The sequence below is a fragment of the Corvus brachyrhynchos genome, unplaced genomic scaffold (assembly GCF_000691975.1).
Source record: "Corvus brachyrhynchos isolate BGI_N302 unplaced genomic scaffold, ASM69197v1 scaffold115, whole genome shotgun sequence".
Taxonomy (NCBI): Eukaryota; Metazoa; Chordata; class Aves; order Passeriformes; family Corvidae; genus Corvus; species Corvus brachyrhynchos.
The window spans coordinates 6802876-6826324 of NW_008239553.1; the positions used below are offsets into that span (position 1 = coordinate 6802876).

Below are 23449 nucleotides of genomic sequence, written 5' to 3' on the forward strand. Positions count from 1 at the left end.
AATTTAAGGTGATGGCAGATGTTAAGTATGAGGCCTGTGTTTAGACTGACTTCCTGTTTTTAAAATCCAGAGGTTGTTTGTATATTTTGCTAGAAAACTGTTTGGTTACTGAATCCTGCTGCTATGCATCTGGAGGGAACCAAACTACAGACAGTGAAGATGATTTTTTGGTTGTTTGTACCCACAGGCAAATGAGAGAGTAGGAAATTCGTGCTGTGGTCACATGAGGTATCAGGAGAGGCCAGGAAAGTTGAGTGGTATCAGCTCAGCATGTGGCAATATCTCTGTTTAGATTTTTGTGTTGTTCTGTATATATTGCATTGCTAAAATATGTCGGGGTTTTCCCTCCTGCATAAGTGAAAAGATTTTTCAATACAGACAGTTAGTAAAACGTCCAAGCCTGCAATGTGATGAAAAGTTTCAGGAAAAATATTTGTCATCACTGAGCCCAGAGGTGCCTCTTGTTGTTCCTGCTCCAGAATAATGTGGAAAAGTGCAATTAGATATGTCCTCTTTGATTGTTGGTCCAGTTGCCTGAACAGCAAGCGCTGATTTCCGTCCTGTTCCTGGCCCACTGACTAACTGGGATTGAAACGTGACACTGGAGCTTTATATGTGCGCTTGGTTAGTCTTCTGTCTCACGCTGCCAGTGTTTATTGAGACTTTGAGGTAAGACAGTAGGTCCTCTGCTAGGGCTTCTCACGCCAAGTGCACCACTTCCGCTTGGAGCTGGAAAAAACATGCTTCTCATCTTTATCCTTCCTGACCCTCTACTGTTACAGATACAGGGTAGTGTCACTGGAGCTCTGAGCGCTGGGAAATAATCATGAGACACCAAAGGTGAAACACTATCCACGCTGAAATCATTGAGAAAATTCCCGCTGCCTTCAGGAGTGCCAGCTTTCATTCACCTTGTTCTTTTTGCTGGGACAGACAAGCCATCCAGGACTGGTTTCTGATACTGTTCGTAGGTTGAAATTGGTGTGCTTTCCAAACAATCATGTGCATTATTTGACAAGGGCAACACCAGGGTAGATAATGATTTATAATGACTAGAAGGTTACAAAGGTTCCCCTAAAGGTCACAAATCACAAACCATTAGATTTGCAAAGGCTGTAATTCAAAATAGTTAAGCAAAGTATGCTTACATAATAGCACTACAGACACCAGCTAGTGCATGTGAGAGAGTGTTGGTATCTGGGTCCTAATGTGTCCTTCAGCTTCCAACAGTTTCAGTAGCATGGTAAAATCACAAAGCAGAGATGATGGAACATAGCAACTTTAATGAGGTGAGAAGAACAGATGCAGTATGTGTGTGCTTATATATAACCTAATATTAGTAGCAACTTTGAAGAGAGCTGTGTGTTTGACAATACAGCAGATTAAGTTACAGTTTGCAGACTGGGACAGCTGCACTAATTCTTTCTTTGCTGTTGCAGAGCTGTACTGCCATGCTGCTCATGGGGGAGGCCATGGTGAAAGCTGGTGAAAGGGTTAAAGAACAAGTCTTAAGAGGAGGGGTTGAAGGAGCTAGGGTTGTTTAGCCTGGAGGAAAGGAGGCTCAGGGAGACCTTATCACTCTCCACTATTACTTGAAAGGAGGTTGTAGGGAAGTAGGTGTCTTTTCTCCCAGGTACAAAGTGACAGGATGAGCAGAAATGGCCTCAAGTTGTGTCAGAGGAGGTTTAGATTGGATATTCAGGAATATTTCTTCACCACAAGGGTTGTCAAGCACTGGAGGACAAGCTACCTAGGGAATGGTAGAGTCTCCATTCCTGGAGGTATTTAAAAGGCATATGGATGTGGCACTTAGAGATACGGTTAAGTGCTGGACCTGCCGGTGTTGGGGTAATGGTTGGACTTGGTGACCTCAGAGATATTTTCCAACCTAAATGATAGTTGTCTTATGTACTTCAACAGGAAGGGGTATTGGAGCTTAAAGTAGTTGGAATGAGTGTTTTGGAGTGCTTTTGAGGATAATGGTAGAAAATTGCTTTGGAAAAGGTAGTTTAAACTGCAGCTACTTTGGATACAATATACAACTAGTTCTGCCTTTTTAAAAGGTTGTAGGTGACAGCAGAAGATGGTTTGTTCTGAATTTTCTGTGTTGTCAATTTGAGGAAACCAGTTTGATTTTTGTGGGTGGTTGTAGTCCTTCTGAATTTCCTTTAGTTTATTTCTACTAGTCTGAAATGTTGCAAAGATGATGCTTTTCCTTAGGGATGTCTGTCGCTTTTTTTGCCTTCTGACTGCGTCACCCATTTGCTGTCTTTTTGAGCCAGCCATTGCCCTGGCCATACCTGATAAGTCCTCTAAAGATCTTACCTCTCTGCCCTCTTTCATTCCTTACTCGCCTCCTGTTCTTTTAGCCTTTATCCCTTGTTACACCAGATGTTGGCTGCTTTCTCTGTTGTATGCAGTAATACCTTGAGATGTATGTTTTGTACTAAACCTGTCAAAGATAACTTGTAGTGGACAGGATCGAAAGAATAAAAGGTTGTTAAGCCCATGACAGACTGAATAGAAATCCCACAACCAATTTGTTGGTGCAGTTCAGCTTGGAAAATAGCTTATAGTTAAGGCCTTGCAACCTGCAGTGTAGCATTTGCAAGTAGGCAGCTGAGGCTGGCAGAAAACTCTTCAGCCAGTTTTGTTGCAGAAGAAACATAATGTAATCCTTTTTCAAGGAAGAAGCGCATCCCCTCTGAACTCCAATCTTTGCTTTACTTGCACAAGTGGATGTCTTCACTGGGGGGAATTCTACTGTTGAACGAGTTGCAGAAGTATTACATCAATTTTGCAGCTATTGCTTTTTCTCAGTTAGAATGGAAAGTAAGGAAATGATGAGGCTTGTTTTCTCTTTTTGCTTAGATTGATACAGTTTATGGTTAATCACAGGTATACTAGATGTACGAGTGAGTTCAATGAAATCAAAAAGCCTGAAAATATCTCAGTATGTATGTGATTACCACTTGGGGCAGGTATTTCTCTCTAATTCTTTCCTTATGATCTATTGTTTAATCTAAGAGCTTTAGGTTTGTTTGAATTGGAGAAAGAAGGAACCATGCAAAAAAAACCAACCAGACTAGCCTGAGGGAGTTGATGATTGATAGAGTAATCATTTGTTTAACAGTGATATTGATTATATAGATTGTCTAGATAATGTCAGACAGAAGTTCAGGCATGACCTTTTCCTTTTGAGGGAGCTGGTTTATAGCCTGTTCTTTCTCAAGGCAGAGATTATTTTTTTAAGAGGAAGTGTGGGATAATATCATAAATAGTTGCATTTGCACAGGGGTGAGAGTCAAGAGTTGTGTTAGAGTATTATTCTCAAGGTGGGAAAGGAGGGCTGGGAGGTCCTTAGGCTAACTTTAAAGCTGGAAAAAATATTTTTATCAGATTATATATTATCATTTGGACTGCATTTTCTTTTTGTCAGATTGTAAAGTTGAAAATCTTCTTGCTCTTATAATTGTTAGTTAGGTGCAGCCTAATGTCACAGTTTAATGCTTACAGGTAAATAATAGGGTTTTTTTCCGATTTCACTGGAGTCTGAAATGTCTACAATAGTGGCATGCAAAAGGTTTGCATCCAAAAAGTTCAGGGTTTGGAGAAGACCCTTCAAATAGCAAGGATTCTACTTCAGAGAGTTTTCCCATGTATTGTGCTGTCAGAACTAAGTGAACAGCAGCAGCAGCAGTGCTGTGGTCTAGGCGGGGACTGAGTTTGTAAAGTAAGAAGGGTCTTTTGATACCTGGCATTCCTTGGATGTTTGTGATTAGTGCTGAATTATTTTTCTGATTCCCTACTCTCTTTTTGGCAGGTTGCACTTTGCTGTTGCCTTCAAAGAGCCCCTTTCCAAGAAACTGTGCATAGTAATTGATCTCCAGTTTCAGCAGTGTGAGGAGGGGGTATATTTTCCTTTGCAGTTGAGGATGTGTTTGTACACAGTAGTGTGTGTACAGAGAAGAGTTGTGATGTCACTTTGTATTTAATGTTTACTCTAAAATAGATGGGATGTCTTCAAAACATCTTTCATTCTTTCTTTTTTTCTTCCTTTACAGGAGTTACAAGTAGCACTGAGTGCTCCTGTGGACGTAATCATTTTACCTGTGCTGTCAGTGCTTTTGGTGAATGCACGTGCATCCCTGCTCAGTGGCAATGTGATGGAGACAATGACTGTGGGGACCACAGCGATGAAGATGGCTGCAGTAAGAATACCATCCTTGACTTGTGTTTGGGAAAATGGAATATCTTTTTCTTTGCAGGTGCTTCTCTGTTTTACAGGCACATCCTACCATTTGTATGACAAAAGTTTTCAATTGTAGATGACCTACTTTTGACTGACTCGGAGTCTAACAAAGCCATTGTCCACCGATAAAAACCACAGTGAAAGCTTAACTTTGGCTTTTTTTTGCAGCTGGTTTTAGATGGCTGTTGGACATGAATATGTTAAAGGGAGAGGAGGGACAGAAAACAGTACCTCTCATTTTTCCACCCTTGCAAGAGCACTATCTGTGAATTAAATCATATGATTTTGTTGTAAATATTAATGGAAAATAAACAGTGTGAAGAGGCGTATTGAGTGTGTCTGCCCTCTTCAGTAACATTCTAGTTTCTTTCCTGGCTGCCCTATGAAGGGAGGGAAAGGCAAACACTGAAATAACATTTGTTGGTCTTGGGATTGGCTGAGAGAAGTTACCTTGCAGCTATGGTGTATCTGTACTGTTGGCATCCGTGTAGCTGAGCCCAGCTAGGTGAGAACTGATGTGAAATGTCACTCTGAGTGGGTGTAGCATGATAGAGATGAATAGAGAAAGCCTCCTTCTGTGGAGACACAAGTAAGTTCCTTTTTTACTTCATCTCTTTGGATTCCATAGAGTGTGGTAGAATTGAAGAGAGGAAAAAAAGGCCTGGTGTCATGAAACTCCTTTCCTGAAAGTTTCCCTAGAGCTGAAAATTCAAGGCTTCTGTCAATGAACACGAGAGAGAAATTTATCTTCCTCTGCAGGATCTTTCTCTAACCTTCCCTGGTTTCTGCCATTGATTACTGTATGGAAAGGAGCTTTCCTCATCTTTTAAATATTATCTTAAAGAGTCTTTTCTTCTTTAAATGTGGGAGATATCAACCCAGCTTTGTGAAAATTTGATTCCTTCTCAATTCTTGTTTCTTAAAATTTTGCAATCATTGAGCAATGTGGAAGACCTTGAGTCTTGGGGAGGTAAGGCATATCCAATAGCTAAGCTGGTTTTACTGGCTTCTTACTAAGCACAGAGGAAAATTCTTTTTTTTTTGTATGGTTTTTTTTTTTTTTTTTTTGCAGGCAGGTGAGGAGATCGAGGGCATGCTAGTGGGATTGTTTTGACTTTTTCTTGGTGGGCTCAGTAACAATTTAGACAAGTGATACTTGCTGATATGATTTTCTTTGTAATTCAACAACTTCCAGCACCAAAAGTTTTAAGCTAATCAGGCATGGTAGGACTTGGGGGTGGGAGAGATAAGATCTTCCACAGGAGCTAGCAGGAGGTGGTTCAAAGCTAACAAGAGTTGCTTCATACAACATATGCCTAAACTGTGATTCCCCTTGCCAAAAAACACTGTTCGAAATTTCAGAAGCATTCTCAAGCAGCAATCTGACAAGTTTATGGATGTATAATCCACTAAGGGCTGTTAGAGATGAATATGCCACCTCTTGTTTGGGATGTCTTTGTATTACAAATAGAGGCAGATTTTGTGTTTTGAGGAAAAATGTTTATTTTTGTGCTACTTCCTTCCACTCTTCTCTTGGCATCTACTGATGCATCATGTCTCTCTCTGTGTCCTGAAAGAGAGGAACCTTTCAGTCTTGCACAGTAAGATACAATATATTAAGGACATCTGGCCTGTAGCTATTTGAATGGAAGCTGTACAAACTAGGAAGCAGTACTGAACTGTGAGCAATCTGCTGATATTCTCAGGCACTGGAGATTGGGAAGAATATAAAATAGAGGTAGACATATAGGAAGCAGAATATAAAGGGATGCAGAGAATGTGGGAACTGGGTTTGACTTCTGCCTTTTTTAATTTACCATTTCTAAGAAGGTTGGCCACTGCAGTTAAGACAACAACAACAAAAATTATATAAATACATTGGCAGCAAAAGGAGGCCTAAGAAGAATCTTCACCCTTAGCTGAATGTAGAGGGTAGCATAGTGTCAGGGAAATGAGAAGAAGGCTGAGTTACTTAATGCCTTCTTTGCCTTAGTCTTTAATGCCAAAACCAATTGTCCTCAGGATACCCAGTTCCTCGAGCTGGAACTTAGTGGCAGAGAGCTGAGTGAAGCCCCCATAATCCAGAAGGAAATAGTTAGTGACCTGCTATGCTAATTAGACACCCACAAGTCTGTGAGCCCAGATGGGATGCACCTAAAAGTGCATCTAGTGTGCACTAGTGTGGCCACTAGTGATTGCCCCCCTGTACTCAGCACTGGTGAGGCCACACCTCAAGTGCTGTATCCAGTTTTGGGCCCCTTACTACGAGGAGGACACCGAGGTGCTGGAGTACATCCAGAGAAGGGTAACGGAGCTGGTGAAGGGTCTAGAAAACATGTCTTAGGAGAAGCAGCTGAGAGAGCTGGGGGTGTTTAGCCTGGAGAAAAGGAGGCTTGGGGAACCTTATTGCCCTCTATAATTATGTGAAAGGAGGTTTTAGTGAGGTGGGGGTTGGTCTCTTCTACCATGTCTCAAGTGAAAGAATGAGAGCAAATGGCCTTAAGTTGCACCAGGCAAAGTACAGCTTGGACATTAGAAGAAAAACTTTTCACTGAAAAAGCAGTCAGACTTTGGAATAAGTTGCTTAGGGAGGTGGTGGAGTCATGGTCTCTGGAAGTGTCTGAAAGTGGCACTTGAGGATGTAGCTTAGGGGTGGTTTAGGTTGACTGTTGGGCTAGATGGTCTTGAAGGTCTCTTCCAACCTTGGTGATTCTGTGTTCTTATTCAGGACATAACTTGTGCTGTAGGTCTCTGCAATTTAGTGATAGAGGAAAGCTAGCATGTACAGAGAAAGATGGTAGGTTTGACAAGATGGAAGGGGAGACAAAGAGCTCCATTTATACAGAGTAGAAAAGTGACTTAAGGGGAAGGACTAGAATAGGAGCTGCCTTTTTAAATATTGCATCCTGGTAGAATAGATACAAAGAAGAGAACTTTTTCAGCTGACAGCCAGCAGTACTTGAAGTGCAATTTAGTGGAAAGAAGAAAGCAAAAATAAAACGTGAACATTTCTATAGCATCCTTTGCCCCATTGCTTAAGTGCATGACTTCAGCACACACGTGCAAGGTTGCAGTGGAGGAGCCCTAGGAACACTTACTCCATTAAGGCTGTTATATCTTGCTCTGAGTAGTTGCTCATTATGAATCCAGGTATGATACTATTCTTAGCTTGTAAGAACTAGATCAACTCTACAGTGTAGGTTTGTGGTAGTTGTCTGTGCTGTTTCTTGTCTTGCTTAGTTATTATAGCACTGAACGTTTTTGCCAGAGCAGGTTGCTTGCTAAATCCCTCCCTTTTTTTTGGTGTACAGGAGCCTTGTGAAGGTGTACTTGTTTGTGGGGTTAACTTTCCATTTCCTCTGTTTGCTGACTGTGCCAAGCTTAAACAGCGCAGCAGGAGTGCAAGAGCTGGGGCAGGGCTTGAGCCCCTTGGAACAGCAACTTGAACTTTAAATCAGTTTAAGCTTCTCACGAATCAGCAGTGATGCACACAGTACATGAGAACAGTTGATTCACCAATTTTTCTTCCCTTCCCTGGCTGTGTCTGTGACATGCATACAGTTTCCTGATGGGAGTGAAATTTCGAGCTTCTCTGTTTTGAACTTGATTTATGGTTTTATTTATTGACTGAAATTAGTAAATTTCTTTTAAATACAAATACTGAGCTAAAGGTTTGGATTGTCTTGATGAAGTCATCAAGCAAGCCGCAGATATACTAAAGGCCTATTTTAAAAATTCCTCTAAAACCATGGGGCTAGTCTTCATGCTCCAGTTGTTTGTTCTGACTTATGAACCTCAGTCTGTGCAACCACTTCATATGGACTCTTCTGAGATGATAAAGCTATTGAAGTTCTTTTCCAGCAATTCTATGGATGTGCAGCTCTGAGTTTTACAGGCTGGAATTATAATATCAAGTAGATATCTCTGACTGGAAGAGTGAACAGATGTGTTTGCAAGGAAGCCCACCTTTCCACTGGTCTGCTGCAAGCTAGTTTTAGAATTACAGGATTTTCTTTTTTCTCCTGTGTATATCCAAACTTTCCAGAGAAATAAAGCTGCAACCATACCTTTTTGAGGTGCTTTACTTCAGTGTATCATATGCTCAGATGTATGCTGTAAGCCAACACAACAAGAAGAATGATTTGCTGAGAGAGTTCTGTCTACTTCCTTGGAAGAGGAGAGGAAAATGTGAAGACACTGGACTACTGGACTAATAAAGCCAGAGAGTGAAACAGGCTGGGGGTTAAGGTGAAAATTACTTTAGCAAGTCAAGATTCAGTCTTGCACCTGTGTCTATGTAGTACTGCCTATATGCTTGAGTAGTTGATTGGAGTTTGCTAAATAAAGAAAAAAAAAAAAGCAAGATACTTGGCAGTGAGTGGAGTTACAGCTATGAAAAACAAGAGCAGACACGGGAAACACTCCTTTTGAGAGATCTTTTCAGTTTTGAGATAAATTCTTAAAATATGGTGTGTTTTACTTTGTTTGGGTTTTTTTTTATTCTGTTGCATACTATAAAAAAAATTACCACTTCTTGAGTTGGTTGCACTAAATTTTTCCTCAGCTGTCACCATTTCTGTACACCCCAGACACTTTACACTCATATTGGTGTCCCCAGAACGTCTGCTTCTCCATAGGTATTTTCCATTGGTTTTGGGAGAACCATGCCTCTGCTTACCTGTGACAGAAACTGTTCTCCTTGCAAATTTGAAGCCCTGCTGTGATGGAAGCCATTTATTCCGTGACATGTTTGCTTCCTGCTCTGGATCATGTTTACAAGCCAGAGTGCTGTAGTAATAATAGCAATAAGCAACCTGCCAGCTGTCATGCCAGCTCCATAGACTTTGTCTGGTGTCAGCTCTCTGGCTTGCTCACAGTGTCTGGCTTGGACGCCCTTGCTACACATGCACAGAGTAGTTCAGCTGCCTTCCTGCCTTGTGCCAACAGAGACTGCTCTGGCCCGTCCCTAACGAAAGCCGCATGCAAGCGGAGGAATGGTTTTCATTCTGCCGTCCTGCACGCCCTTTGAAGTCCTGCGTGGTGTGAATGAGTCTTACTTCCTGTGGCAAGGGTGAAAGGACAACTGAGTAAACTTGGCCTGAGGATTGATAAATAGTTCTGTTTCTCATAAGATACACCAAATCTCCCCATAACCATCCCCCCCCAGAAGAGCCTTCTTGCTCTAAATTTTGGATCTGTATCATACATAATTAACTTGTAAATGTGTTAGTTCTTGGGACACAGACTTGCTTGCTTAGCTCCATGCACTGTTGTACAATACTTCTTCATTTAAAGGGACTGAAGAAAAATTTACGTCTCTTACCTTAAAGATCACTGAAAGTGATCTGTTGTTCCCATCCCACGGAGAAATCTACTCAGATCCTGTTGGGCTACAGCTCATTCAAGCCCAGTAAACGGTCCCTTTCTTGCCAGGCAGGACGATCAGTATAACCTGCTCATCAGCCCCACAACAAAAAATGTTAAGGTGACCTTAGGATAAAAATCTCACAGGTCTTTAACTAAAATTAGTGGAAATATAAAAAAAAAATTTTTCTTCTGCCATTCACTTAATCACGAGTCTTGAGCTCAGGTGCAATGGCTTACATGAAGCTTCACTTCTAAACTTCCAAGTTTTACAAACTAGGAACTCTTGTCAAGAGTTCAATATTCTGTTGAAAACAGACCAGTTCCATATCTGCAACTTTGTAATTTTATTGGGGCTGGAGTACGTGTGTTTCCTTTAAAAGGCACCAGAATTAATGCAGTGCCCCCTCAGGCAGAGTGCTTGTGATCAAAGGGCTGTGAAAGATTGGATGCTGATTACTCTTCCAATTTTTTTTTTTCCTTTTTTTTCTTTTGTCCGGCAACATCCTTAAATACAGTTCAGCAGTGCAATAACATTTTATGTCATTCTGGAATTAGATTTTTTACTAACAAAATGTTAGTAAAATGTAGTGTCTCCTTTTTCTTCCTTTATTTTTTTCTCTGCACTTCTTGCCTGCTGTGCTGCAATCTCAGCAAACAGGTCTGTTTGTGGGTATGTATGTGTTTATACACATACATGAGTATGGATATAGCTGGGGGTCAGGCTGCACTTTTCTAATGTAGGTAGCATGATTTTTCTTTTTTTGCTGTTGTTGTATTTTTGTTTTAAATTAACTTCTCATTCTTCATGTGAATGAGAGTTTGTCTAATTAAGCAGCCAGTGTTTTTCAAGCCTCTCTGCGTTCCAGAGCTCTGAACACCAGTTGCTTGCTGTCCTTGGGTACAAAACAACCTGCTCACAACAGGCAACAGGGATAAAGTGTTCAAAGGACAATGGGACGTGATTCAGTCTGCGTTTCACCTTATAAACTTCCCTTTTCCTCTGCCCTCCCCCTTCCTCTGCCCTCCTTCTGCTTGGCAATAAAAGAGTGTCCTGTGTAATAGGAGTTGGAAGAGGGGGAGGAATAGCAGGCTTATGATAGACCTAGCTTTGCTGAAACATTGGATGATGTCCAGTGTGACCACGCAGAGGGATGAGCTCAGGGAAATGGTTGGAAGTTCAAAGGCCTTTTTGTATTGCTCACTGTCAGTTGACAGATGTGCTCTCTTTAGCTGTTGCTGCCCAGCCTAGTTCCTTCCACTGGCTCCCCTTCCTTGGGTTTGCTCCCCACCCTGCCTCTGGCTCTGCCTGGGGAGGCAAGTTAGTCCCTGTCTGTCTGGGTATTTGCCTGCCTTCAACTCCATCCTGGGACTTACCTTTGGTAATTTCTTTTAGGAAAATATTGTTTCTTTGCATAGATAGGGAGAGATCAAGCTGGAATGGAGCAGAGAAGGGGGGTTGAAGCTTAACTGTGTTTAGTGTCAGCATAGCCTAATCCTGCTATGAGTACTGGTGGAAGCATGTTAGTACAATCTATGATTGCTTTCTTATCCGTGGAAGTGCTGCCTATGAAGGACTTGCAGCTGTCTGAGAGAGTAATAAACAGCCTTCATTTTACAGGTTGGAGAACTGGTTGGGCTAAAGAAGCAGAACTATCCCAGAGTCATGCATCAATATAAGCTGGGAAGAGAATATAGGGATTCAGTTTCTAGTCTTCTTGATGCTAATGCAGCTTGTCCTCCAGCAAGATGAAGAGGTCTTGTTCCACCTCTGTCAGTGAAGAGAATTCATCCTGCTTCATTTGTACCACATCTTCTGACTATGGTTTTTAAAATGAGCTATATGAGTAAAAGCAATACACTTACCAGATTGTATAGCTGCTCCATCATGTCAGAACAAAACATAGTGGTGGTTGTTTGAGTGTCCTAAGTGTGACCTCCTAACTTTTGAATTTCCTCTTAACTTCAAATTTCCAGACACTCTGGATGTATTTACAACAGTACTAAACATTCACTGTGGGCTAGTGATACGGCCTCAGCTTTAACTCTGTGGGAATAAAACCCATCAAAATATGAAGTAATAAATGGCCAACAGAAGAGCTGATTAGTAACAGCCCTAGAGCAAAGGGCTGTGCAGTGGAACTGGAGCCTGATGTGCTTAGAACAAATAGAAAGAAACAGGAATGTTTCTGTGTAAGCAGTGTGCTTTTTAGTGGGAAGAAGGGATTGGGAGGGCAGACCTAGGAAGAGGGGGATTAGGAAGAGACTGCCCCCATGTGAAAGCTGCTCCCAGAATTTCTTGCATTTTCTTTTGAAGCATCTGTTTCTGACCATTATTAGATTCAGGTTACAAGTTTATGTGGATCCCTGCCCTGATCCCATTGGCAGTTCCTCTGCTCTATGAGACACCAGCCCTCATTCATTAGTTTGGGTTTTTTGGTCTCAAGTGGGTTTGTGGTTTTTCTTCCTCCTTTAAAGTAGAGCTCCTGTAGAAGGGGATTTAATCCCACCCTGCCTCCACCCTGGTGTTGTCTGGGCTAGCACACACTTGCTCTCTGCTGGGTTGGGGAATTTGGTCCTCCTCTGTATATGGCAGTTTGTGTTTTGCTCTCTTCCCCTGTGCTTGAAGCTTGATTTTTATATCTAGGGAGAGTATGAAATTGGCTGAACTGCTCCCTGTAGGGGTGGAATTTCATTTTATGTCGTTGCCTCATGAAGGGATGCAGCAGTTCAGTGGGATAATGGTATCCGCTCTGAACCAGCGCTAATGGCGTAACCCTCCGGGAGCCTGAAGAATTCTCCCCTGGAGAGTGAGCATGCAAATTCCCTTCCAGGTGGCTCCTGTGCAGTCCTTTGGTGATTAGTCATGCTAAAGCATATGCTGGATGAATGGTCTTAGTCCTGAAATTGCAGCTGAGGCCACGGAAGGTTTTCTCAGCATGCAGTGTTTGGAAGTCGTGCTTGGGGGAGAGAGGGCTGATCTGTGGGACTGACTGTCTGAGTCCAAAAATGTCTTGATTTTATTTGGAAGCAGAGTTTGGAAAGTGGAGAATTTTCTACTTCCACCTGCCCTGAGGAAGAAGAGGAAACTCCTTCATTTTGCTGCAGCAGCACAGGGGTGCCCAGAGAAAGTGCAACGTAAGGAAAAGGGTCAGCTATTGGAAGACCAGAGTGCTGTCAAACCTGTAGAGGGAAAATACAGATTTTTGTGCTTCTTTCTCCTTCATACCCCTCTGGGGCCTAAAAGTAGCTGGATATGACATGGATAGATATCTGCATGGGATAGCCTGGACATGATTGGAAGGACCTTTTCCCAAGGGCCAATGCCAAATTCTTTGAATGTTGAGAGCAATTACATCTGTAGTGATGTCCTCAGGTATAGAAATGCCTGCCACACTACAGGAACAGCGGACAAGATGATCTGAATTTGTGGTTAGAAAAATGGATGTTAGAGAAAGTCTGAATTTATCTGCCCTAATGTATTCTTACAGAGGGGGGCTTTTAGGACAGGCCCTTGGTGAGAATTTTTGGAGGGCTTGTTACGGAGAGCAGTGAACAATTTAGTATGTGTAATCCATGCTTCTTTAGCAGGACACTGGCAGCAGTCCTGGGCCAAGGGGAAACAGAAGGTTGAGAAAGCTGGAAAAGCTGAAAATGTGGCTATTTGTTCTCCTTATTAAATCATCCTCCTTTTGTGTGTGGCTGCTGTCTTCACCTTCTTTTTTTACCCACCTCCCTCTGCTCTCACTCCCACCTCCAGGATAGTGTTGGCAGGGAAAGGAGTAGCAGCATAGCAGAAAAGGGCTGGCCTGCCTGGTGACAGATGGGAGGTGCTGTCGGCAAGCTGGGCTGGGATGAAAGGGTTTCAGGCAGTAGCCTTTCTAGCCCTCGCCCCTTCACACCGCTGAGCGAAGGCTGTTCTTCGGAGCACACACCTGTCAGGAGCAATCTTGTGCAGCCCCTTGCCTACCACAGCTGGCAGCACTTAAAAGCATGAACCTTTTGGGGTTGAGTGTTCCTCTCATCTGTGGGGGAAAGAACAGGGCTGATGCTCCCCCTCGAATTCCAGCTTTGTGGCTCCAGGCCTCTTCAAGCACTGTGGGTTTGTGGTTGCACTCCATTGCAAACAGACTCCTGTGTAGGCAAGTGTCATCACATGTCTGTCCCCTCCTTCCATCCTTTCTGGATGGAAACCTCGAGCAAGGTTTGGACTCTATTGTCCACACCTGAGGTACAACAAATTATCCCCAGCATTGGATTCCTGCCTCTAAGCTTCTCCTTGCAGATTTCTTAGACAAAAAACCTGACAGAGCCCTCATGCTGAAACACACTGTAGCATGTTAGTTTGTCAAGTCCTGTTCCCCAAAATATTGCTTCTGATAGTTCTCACCCTAAGGAACTTGCTGTGTAATAGAAACAGGATGGATTGTACTGGGAAGCATGCAGGAAAGATGTTGATAGTTTAATTTTGCTTGTTATAAAACAAGTGCAGTTATGGGAGGACAGCAGGCTCAAGGATGAAAGAGGAAAAAGGAACTCAGTGGGGGAATTGCGACAGCTACTTTATTGTGGAAAGGTCAGTGTTTCTCTGGGGAAGAGAGACTGCCAAGCTACAGACCTACCCTGACCCCCATCTGAGGAACAGCTCTTCCTGATGACTTGAAATTTTTTCTTCTGTTTCTAAGAGATGTAGCTCTGCTTCCTCAGGAGGGAAGGAACTTTGTTCTCAGGAAGGAAGCTGGCTGGAGCTCCATGAGGTGTTTCTTTGCTCTTTCAGTGCTGCCCACTTGCTCCCCCTTGGACTTCCACTGTGATAATGGAAAATGTATCCGGCGGTCATGGGTCTGCGATGGAGACAATGACTGTGAGGATGATTCTGATGAGCAGGACTGCCGTAAGTCACCTGTCTGAGGGAAGAGGGTGGGTGCAGTGCCTGCCTGCTATGCCTGGGGAAAGTTGACCTTTTTTATTACAGGAATATAAAAATCTATCCCCTGAATTGGACCTCTGGATCTCTGGCTTGTAATAAGCTATATTCTGCTTCTGACAGAGGTGTGTACCTGTGAGCCCTGCTGCCTTGGCACCTGGCTTGCTGTTCAGCTGCCTGTCTTGGGGGAGGGTATGCTTCTCCATCCAGCTGTAGAACCGTTTATGCCCTGCAGCTTTGCTAGTTAATGTCCCATGAAGCACTTCCCTGAGCTGAGCTCTTCATGCCCTCCCCTGTTAGTGGAAACACCTAACCCCTGCCAAATCCTACTGAACTGCCTGTCTGGCTGACTTCCTGTGGCCTCAGGTTCCACTGTCTGACTTTTCTGCAGTGCTGGGCTGTCACCAGCATCCTGTCCCTTCAAACAGTGCTCCTTAAGGAGAGGGAGGTGCTGTAGGGATACTGCCTACACAGAGTTGTGTGCATGGTGCTCCAGAGTGGCTCTGACGGAGGAACCCCATCTCAAGAAATGTGGAAATAAAGCTTTTGACTGTAAAGTATTCCATGTCCATTAAATACATGGAAATGAGTTCACTTTCTGATCAGTATATCCCTGATCTTAGCCTGCCTTTTTGAGCAAAGGACTGGGAAGCAAAGTTCAGGGATTGACATCCTGCGTGATGCTCTGGAATGCAGGACTAAGCTCAGTTTTCCAGTCTATTCAAGTATATTCATGAAGAAAAAGGTATATAGGTCTGGGTCTGGTTTTCTGTTTTTCATAAAAGGTCGAAATGCCCTCATATCTAAGGCAACAGTGGAGAAGCGTGTGATCAAAAGATTTGGAGACTAATGAAAGGAGAAAGGCAAGGTTCTGTGCATGAGAGATTCCTGGGGGATTATTCAGACTAGCAGTAACTATAGGAGGCTTTCTGTTGGACTGAAGTCCTTGGGTGCTAAATTTGCAGTCCCTTTCCTTTCCTTACTGGTCTGCAGACAAGCTTCCTTAGGAGACTGGCAAGGAGAGTGGAATGAGGCTGCAAATACTGAGGTGTTCAGAAGAGGAGGTTCAAATTTTCTCTCTCCCTCTTCAGTGAACGTGCCCTTTGCTTTGAAGACAGCTTTGGCATTGTTGTGAAAAGAAGGTGGAAATACAGCACTACTAGCAGTTATTTGTTAGATAATGATAGGGACTATTAATTCATTTAAAAAGAGGCGTGGATTACCTTTTTTCTGTGCAGGGTTATCTTGAGTCTGGCTTGGGGCTGTGCTCGAATACATACCAGCAAGGGATGGGTGGCTTCATCTCTCTGTTCCAGCTACTTCCTTCAACCTATGTTCTCAAGTTTTAGAGCCTGCTGTACTGTTGGCGTGTGATCAGAGTGGAAAAGAGACACTCAAGAAATCTCCCAGTGGCTCTCCTGGTATTTGTTAGGGGAATCAGCTCTCCAGCATCACCGTGTCCATGGAGGATGATGTTGCTTGATTTGTAACGTCACACATTTGGTGTTCTGCAAACTAAATCTTCTTGCCTTGCCTTTACCTTATCCCTGTTGTGTCCCTGCAGCTCCAAGGGAGTGTGAGGAAGATGAGTTCTCTTGTCAGAATGGATACTGCATTCGCAGCCTATGGCACTGTGATGGTGACAATGACTGTGGGGACAACAGTGATGAGCAGTGTGGTGAGTAATGTAAATACTGCCCTCACAATACTTTGAAAGGAGTTGTGCAGAGTCCAGCCTGTGCAGTTCTAGGATCCCCTGAACATGGCTAAGGCTTCCAGCTGGCTTTTGTGGGCTGAACTTGTGGGATATTCCACTCCAAGGGCTGGCTGCTTAGGATCTTGGGCTGTGTGCCTTACCTGCCAGGCAAAAGAAATCCCTTGAGACCTTCCATTCCTTGACATGCCATTGTGAAGTCCCTTTGGATTACTGTTGAATCCAGCACTCCGTGTCAGTTCAATGAACAATGATGGTTTTGCTCAGGCCCTGCCTGACGTGGGTATGTATGGTTTAATGAGCAGTCTTGTTTGTGGGTGCCCTAGGAGCTTCAGGAGGATGGTGTGGTGTTTTGCTGGGTACTCTGGAAAAAGCCAAGGCTTTGTTTGTGTTGCTGTCTCTGCAGATATGAGAAAGTGCTCAGAGAAGGAGTTCCGTTGCAGTGATGGCAGCTGCATAGCTGAGCACTGGTTCTGTGATGGGGACACAGACTGCAAGGATGGCTCAGATGAAGAGAATTGCCGTAAGTGCTTTCCTTTGTAATCACAGGAAACAGCCCGTTGGACCTGCTCTTGCCTTGGGTTTTGGCATGTTTTCTGCAGCAGAGATCAAAATCGAGTTAGTCCTGCCTGTACTGGCAGCTATGCTGCCTTCTGCTGCCTACCCCAGAGGGCGCAAAAGAATGGTGTCTCTCTTGTGTTACCTCACAGGCATACTTCATCTGCGCCTTGCTGCTTCTCTGTTCCTTCCCATAGCTGTGACCTTGAGTCAGAGCAGGAGGTTTATGCTTTACTGAATATAGTTCTCTATAAAACTGGAGGAGTTGAAGGGCAGCTGGAAGACAAGAATACTATTCCCTTCTTTTTCTTCTTGTCTGATTCCTGAGTGAAATTTTGGAAGTGGAGGGGTACTCTGCTTATTGAAAGCACCCTCAGGTACTGCGCACTGAAGACACCTCCTGCTTGCCCAGTCTCTTTTCACTTAAGTGCTTTTTGCAGGATGTTTCCCAAAAAGTGACTGATGCTGAAGGGCAGGCTGGAGCTGGGGCATGAGAACCCACAACAGTTGTTTCCTTCTTTGCCTTCACAGGATTGTAGCAAGTGGGAGAGGAATTTGTGTCCCTTTCTAATCCACACTGCCTCTCTCCTGTGTCTGTTAGCACTGTCCATGTCTCTGGAACTTGCAGTGGTCCCTTCCCCCACCCTGCTCTCAAAGGCATTTTGCAGAATTTGTTCTAGATAGCAGGAAACTTCAAAAGGCTCTGGGAGGGGGATGAGGGCCGCCAGCTCCTGAAGGGCAGGGGGAGTGGATGCATGGGGGAGTTGTCTTTTATCTCTCCAGATAATGAGAGCTGGCAGAAAGCCAGGGGCTGCAAACATTTCTAAGACAGGGAAGAACTCTAAGAGGAAGCCAGCCTCTCTCCTTCTCCTTTCGCTCTCTGCCTTTCTCATTCCCTTGCCTGTCACTTCACCGAAGACTGTGAACAGACCCTCAGGAAGGGAAGAGAGATGTTCCAGCATTGCCTCCTGTGGGAGTGGAGGGGCACCTAGAAGTGGTGTCCCTGCTTCCTGAGCTGGAATGCTATTTCAGTCCTGGCTGGCAGTTGTCTCTGTAAGACATTCTAAGTAACTTGCTAAGAAGGTCAGTTTGGCTACCTCCTATTCTCTTATCTTCATCCATGTGGTTGTCATCTTTTCCTTATCTACAATCATGTTTGTCATTCATCTGGGACAAGGCAGGTCTACACTCTTCTTTTTTGTGGTGTTTTTTTTTCTTTTCTTTTTGTTTCTTTTGGGGATGTGAGTGTTATAATTGAATCACACAACATGATAATTTAAGTCACTGACTTCATTTTCTCAAGGAAACCAAAAACATTCAGACTCCTTTAGTGAGGGACACATTAAGACACATTTTCATATCCAGCCACTGGACACTCACTGAATTAAGCTCTTAGTTCATGCCTTCAAGCTGCACCCACTACTTCAGGTTGGAGAGGCAGGTGTAGTTCACTTCCCGGACTACTCTTTCTTTTCAGTCTTCCTTTTCTGTTTTGTTTAATAGATTAATATTCAGAACTCCTCAGTTGGGAGACTTGTATACCTGAAACATACAGTGCCTTCTTCAGACAGTATGAGAAGAGGTGTCAGATTCTGTTGTGGGACTCAAAATGTTTTTCGTGCCTTCCCACTTAGTGTACTGTTGAACAGAGAGCAGTAGGCAAATCCATGCCCATTAGTTTGTTTGGCTTTGCCCAGGGTCATCTCTCAGGCAGTGCTCCTTGCTAAATAGGCATGGTTGTTTTGGCAAGAGCTTGAGAGGAAAGGGAGGGGGAAATCCTCAAAGGTCAGGTGCTGGCCTGGACACCCTGCTGCTTGCTTGCTTCCTTTGGTCTTCAAGTGCTTATTTTTGTTAAAATTTTAAAGGAATCACTCCTTAGTTTAACCTTGCATTCTGACATGCCTCAGTCCTTAATATGGAGCTGTCCCTAAGGGTTTCTTTATTTTTCTCTCTGTTTTTCTGTCTAGCTTTTTTCAGATTTATTAAACAATTTAAACACTTTCTGGGCACTAAGACATAGTATTTCAAGCATAAGATGGAATGCGACACTCTTGGATCCTTTTTGAGGCTTTCCCATCAATTCTTCATAGCTTTTTGCTTCTCTAGAGTTTAACTCTTGGAAAGTTCAGTCTTCATAGCCTAATATCCTATGCAACTTCTTTTAAAATTGTATTTACTGGATTCTCTGCTTGAGGGTCTTTATATATAGGTTTAACCTGCTTTTCAGTGAAGCAAAATCAGCATTCCTGTCAGTAATACAAATCATGCAGAGCTATGCAGCAATGGCTAGTAATTTCCAACTCCTTTCCATTGAATACTTGCCAATTCATTATGGGACTGAGAAGGTTGCTTCTAAACTGGACTGAACCTTGTCACCTGACACATTCTTTCTTTGATTCCTTTGTTAGCATCAGATGTTCCAGCTGCCACCTGCAGCTTGGAGGAGTTCCAGTGTGCATATGGACGCTGCATCTTGGACATCTACCACTGTGATGGTGATGATGACTGCGGGGACTGGTCTGATGAATCTGACTGCTGTAAGTTAGTACAGGGTGATGTCCTTGTCCAAGCATCAGAGTTACAAACCTAAATGGATTTTGCATTGGCTTGAGAAGGGCTTACAGTGTAGATGGCAATCTAATTGTTCACACATAAGCTGGCTCCTTCATTATTAGGGGTTTTGTTTAACTCTGGAAAGTGAGAATAGTGGTGAGAACACACACTGACTGTGTAGTCAGTGCACTTCTGCTTACAAGAATTACAACAGTTTCCAGGAGAAATCTATTCAGGACCAAGTTCCTTAATAATGGAGGGTAAGAGTGGTACTGAGGAGCTTTGGGGGTGTTATGTTGGTCTGAGTTTGCTCTTTTTGTGTTTTGTCATCTCTGCAGCATCTCACCAGCCTTGTCGCTCTGGAGAGTTCATGTGCAACAGTGGCTTGTGCATTAATGCTGGCTGGAGGTGTGATGGAGACTTTGACTGTGATGACCAGTCAGATGAGAGGAACTGCAGTGAGTGCTGGGAACTGGTGGAAACATTCCATTTCTGTGGATGCAAAAGAGTGTTTGGGACAGTTAGCTTTGGAATTGGCTCTCTTCTGATCCTTCTTGCTCACCTAATATTCCTTTTTTGGACCCTCAGCTATGTCTATGTGCACAGCTGACCAGTTCCGCTGTAAGTCGGGACGCTGTGTCCGTCTGTCCTGGCGTTGTGATGGGGAAGATGACTGCTCTGACAACAGTGATGAGGAGAACTGTGAGAACACAGGTTTGACCTGCTGCCTTGCTGCTTAATAGCTAATGTTTCCATTCTGAAGGTAATAGGTAGTGAAGTCTGTTTTGGATTGCTTCAGTGAGTTCAGCCTAGAGTTTCGGTCCTTCCCAGAGAATGGGATCTGTAGGTCATCTTATATGCTTGCCGACTTGTGCAGGTCTGTGTGCTTAAACTAACTTAGGTGAAGGTGTTTTCTGGTCAAGTATCCTCCTGTCTTGTCCCTACACTGTGAATTACCACAGAGCTCTGGGACAATTCCATTCAGACTTGGAAACATCAATAATGTGCCAAGTTACTACCTTTATCATATGGGCTATACTAACTTATATACTAACTGCCTTCTAGGTAGTTCTGGATGGCTTTCATGTTGCATTGTGAAATTGCTGACAATTCTAGCAGGCAGTGGAATCAAAAAGGACATTTAGTGGAAGAGAAGAATAAAGCCTTTGTTTTAGAGGATTAAGGTTGTCAGCTTCTCCCTTAGATATTTGCTCAGGAATTGCTCTTTCTAGTATTCATTTCACATACTGGTATTCTTTTGTGTGATAGTGGTTATGGAGAGGAGGAGGATTTCAACACACCCTAGTGTTAAGGTAGGATTCAAGGAATGTCTAGAATCTTTTCTTTTCCTTAAAGCCTTCAGGATGTCTATAGGCTTTGTTGAGGAACAGAGTGTACTGGTTCATGAATTCATCCTAGTGAGTGGAGCCCAGCTATGTGTACCAATCCTTCTGGATCAGTGTATTCTGAGCAGTGGTTTTAGGGGTGACAAAATGGATTTATGAAACTGTACCTCTTATTTTGGGGGCTGTTGAGGAGTGGAGAGTGGGTGTTCTACAAGGACAGCTGAGCTCAGATGACCTGGAGAGGCACACTTTGTAGTCATTTGAGAGCAGCTGCTCTCCATTGGTCAGCTGTTTTGAGCATCAGTGTGGTGATCCTGGAAAAAGCAATTGTACTTAAAGACAAGCTAGTAACCCTGTTTCCTCATCCTGATAACAAAGGTATTTAGAGGTACTGAAAGAACAATTGCCCCCTAGAAACCAAGTCAAACTTCCAGAGCCACTGAAATTCACTATGTCCACATCAAACCAAACACAAGGTATTGTTAACTGTGAGGTTAGTTGTACAGCTCTACATTAGATTTATGGTGAGAGTGAAAGGTCTACGGTGAAAATTAAACTGGGTTTTCCAAGCAGGATGTGTACTGGCTCATCTAAGTGACACAGTGTAGTGTCCCAATGTCTGTAGCAAGAGTTAAAATCCTCTTGGTTTTAGTGCAGAATCATATTTTTATTGGCCATATAGAAGATTCCTAAAATACTAGGCAATCAGCTGGTGTAAGGATCTTTATGTTTGATATGACAAATGAAGTCCCAAGTTTCAGAATCGTTCATATAAAGTATTCCTGTGCTCTGAAAAGTGAATCTGCATGTGGTTTGGTTTTATGTTCCCACTCTGTGTCTGTAGTTCTTAACTGTACTTGTTAATCTCACAACTACCCTTTTCCACACTGCTTACAGGCAGTCTGCCAATCTGATTGTTTCTCTGCTGGTAACTGTATTGTCCTGTTATCTTTGTAAGATTATCAGAGGGTGATGATTTAGGGACTGCTAATCAAGTCACCTTAAGAGGTAAAAGAAGTAAGAGGCAACAGGACAGTGCAGTTATTGCTGAAGAAACAATCAGATTGGCAAAGTCCCTACAAATAGTATTGCTTTGCTTACAAGAATTCTGTACAGTCTCCTTGCCAACAGCAGAAGTTGAAGCGTGTAGGTCGTGAAATCCTGTTGCCTGAGCTCAGATTTCAGGAATGCATGTAAATCTCATTCCAAGTCCATCAAAGTGCAGCTAGGGCTAGACAAGATGTTCCTTCCTATGCAGGCTTAAGATCCATAGCCATGCTGCTGTGACAGATCAGATTATTAAACTGAGGAACTGACTCCTCCTTTGCACATGCTGAGTAGAGCTGTGGATTCTGGTACCAAAGGGAGCTAAGCCAGGACCGTCCAGTCATTCTAAGAGAAACTAGTTAGACAAGCTTCACAGTAAAGCAACAGTGGACTCAGATTGGAGGAGAGTTTGCAGACCTCCAAATCAGCATAAAAATATGTGGAGCAGTAAGGAGTGCTAGATGAGCTGAACTCAAGAAAAGAGGAAGTAATGGATTTGTGCTCATATGAAAAGTTTGTAACAAATCTTAGAAAATGTTCTGTATTCTTTTCTTCACCATCACTGTTGTTCCATCAGTAAGCTGTGGTGTGCTACTTTTCCCTTCTTCTATTGCAGGCACCCCTCAGTGTGCCCCAGACCAGTTCCTGTGTGAGAACGGGCGTTGTATTGGCCAGAGGAAGCTGTGCAATGGAGCAAATGATTGTGGAGATGGCAGTGATGAGAGCCCACATCAAAACTGCCGTAAGTCCTCCCAAGTTCAGTCTTAAACATAAATGGAGGCTCAGTAATGTGTGGGAATCTATCTGGTGTTACTGAAGGATACGTGTAGGAAAGAAAGCCTGAGCTGTGGTAATGGAGAGAGTTAAAGATTGAGGAAAAAAACCTTGTTGGTTTTGCCAATTAAAGACTTCACACAAGGAATAATGGGGAAAAGATTATGATCTCAGGTATCACCACTTGCCTGCAGAGATACTGAATCCTAAAAACAAGTTAATCTGAGCTCTGCTGTCCTGTTCAGTTGTGGCCTGCAGAGGAGAGCTCTGACTGCAAAGAGGAAGCTTCCAGCACAGCTTGTGTCCTGCCCCTCTCATTCAGCCTGCTTTGAAGGGCAACTGCTGCCTAACAGCTGTAGGCAAGAGCAGCTGCCATGTGGTTTCAGCTCAGTTATCTTCACATGTTTCTTCCACAGGTCCACGAACAGGGGAGGAGAATTGCAATGTCAACAATGGTGGCTGTGCTCAGAAGTGCCAGACGGTACGAGGGATGGTGCAGTGCACTTGCCACACAGGTTACAGGCTCCTGGAAGATGGCCGATCATGCCAAGGTAGGTTTTTGGAGCAGTAGCCTCCTCCCTGCTGCTTTGGTATGTTTGAAGTTGGTGGCTATGACAGGGTGAAAATCAGAGTATGAAAACAGATGCAATCTATCAGTGAGATTGTCGGGTTTGTTGATGATCTATCTAACGGTAACTTTCTCTGTAACATGCAGATGTGAATGAGTGTGCTGAGGAAGGCTACTGCAGCCAAGGCTGTACCAACAGTGAAGGAGGCTTCCAGTGCTGGTGTGAGCAAGGCTACGAGCTGCGACCTGACAAACGTAGCTGCAAAGCTCTCGGTAAAGGGGAGCTCAACCTAACAACAAAACTGATGTGCATCTGTTGCTCCAGTTCTCATAATTATGTCTCTAG

General features: G+C 43.5%; 1 protein-coding gene across 1 annotated transcript in view; it reads left to right on the top strand.

Moving 5' to 3' along the window:
- Nucleotides 1-4128: 4128 nt before the first annotated feature.
- Nucleotides 4129-23449, top strand: part of LRP4 (LDL receptor related protein 4) — a 39193-nt gene continuing 19872 nt past the window's right edge. The window contains exons 1-10 of the mRNA XM_017741669.1: nucleotides 4129-4211; nucleotides 14394-14510; nucleotides 16108-16221; nucleotides 16664-16780; nucleotides 19224-19352; nucleotides 19707-19826; nucleotides 19957-20082; nucleotides 22378-22503; nucleotides 22952-23086; nucleotides 23251-23376. Coding sequence (XP_017597158.1) covers nucleotide 4211; nucleotides 14394-14510; nucleotides 16108-16221; nucleotides 16664-16780; nucleotides 19224-19352; nucleotides 19707-19826; nucleotides 19957-20082; nucleotides 22378-22503; nucleotides 22952-23086; nucleotides 23251-23376 — 1111 coding nt within the window. The 5' untranslated portion in view covers nucleotides 4129-4210. The remainder of the gene's footprint in view (nucleotides 4212-14393; nucleotides 14511-16107; nucleotides 16222-16663; nucleotides 16781-19223; nucleotides 19353-19706; nucleotides 19827-19956; nucleotides 20083-22377; nucleotides 22504-22951; nucleotides 23087-23250; nucleotides 23377-23449) is intronic.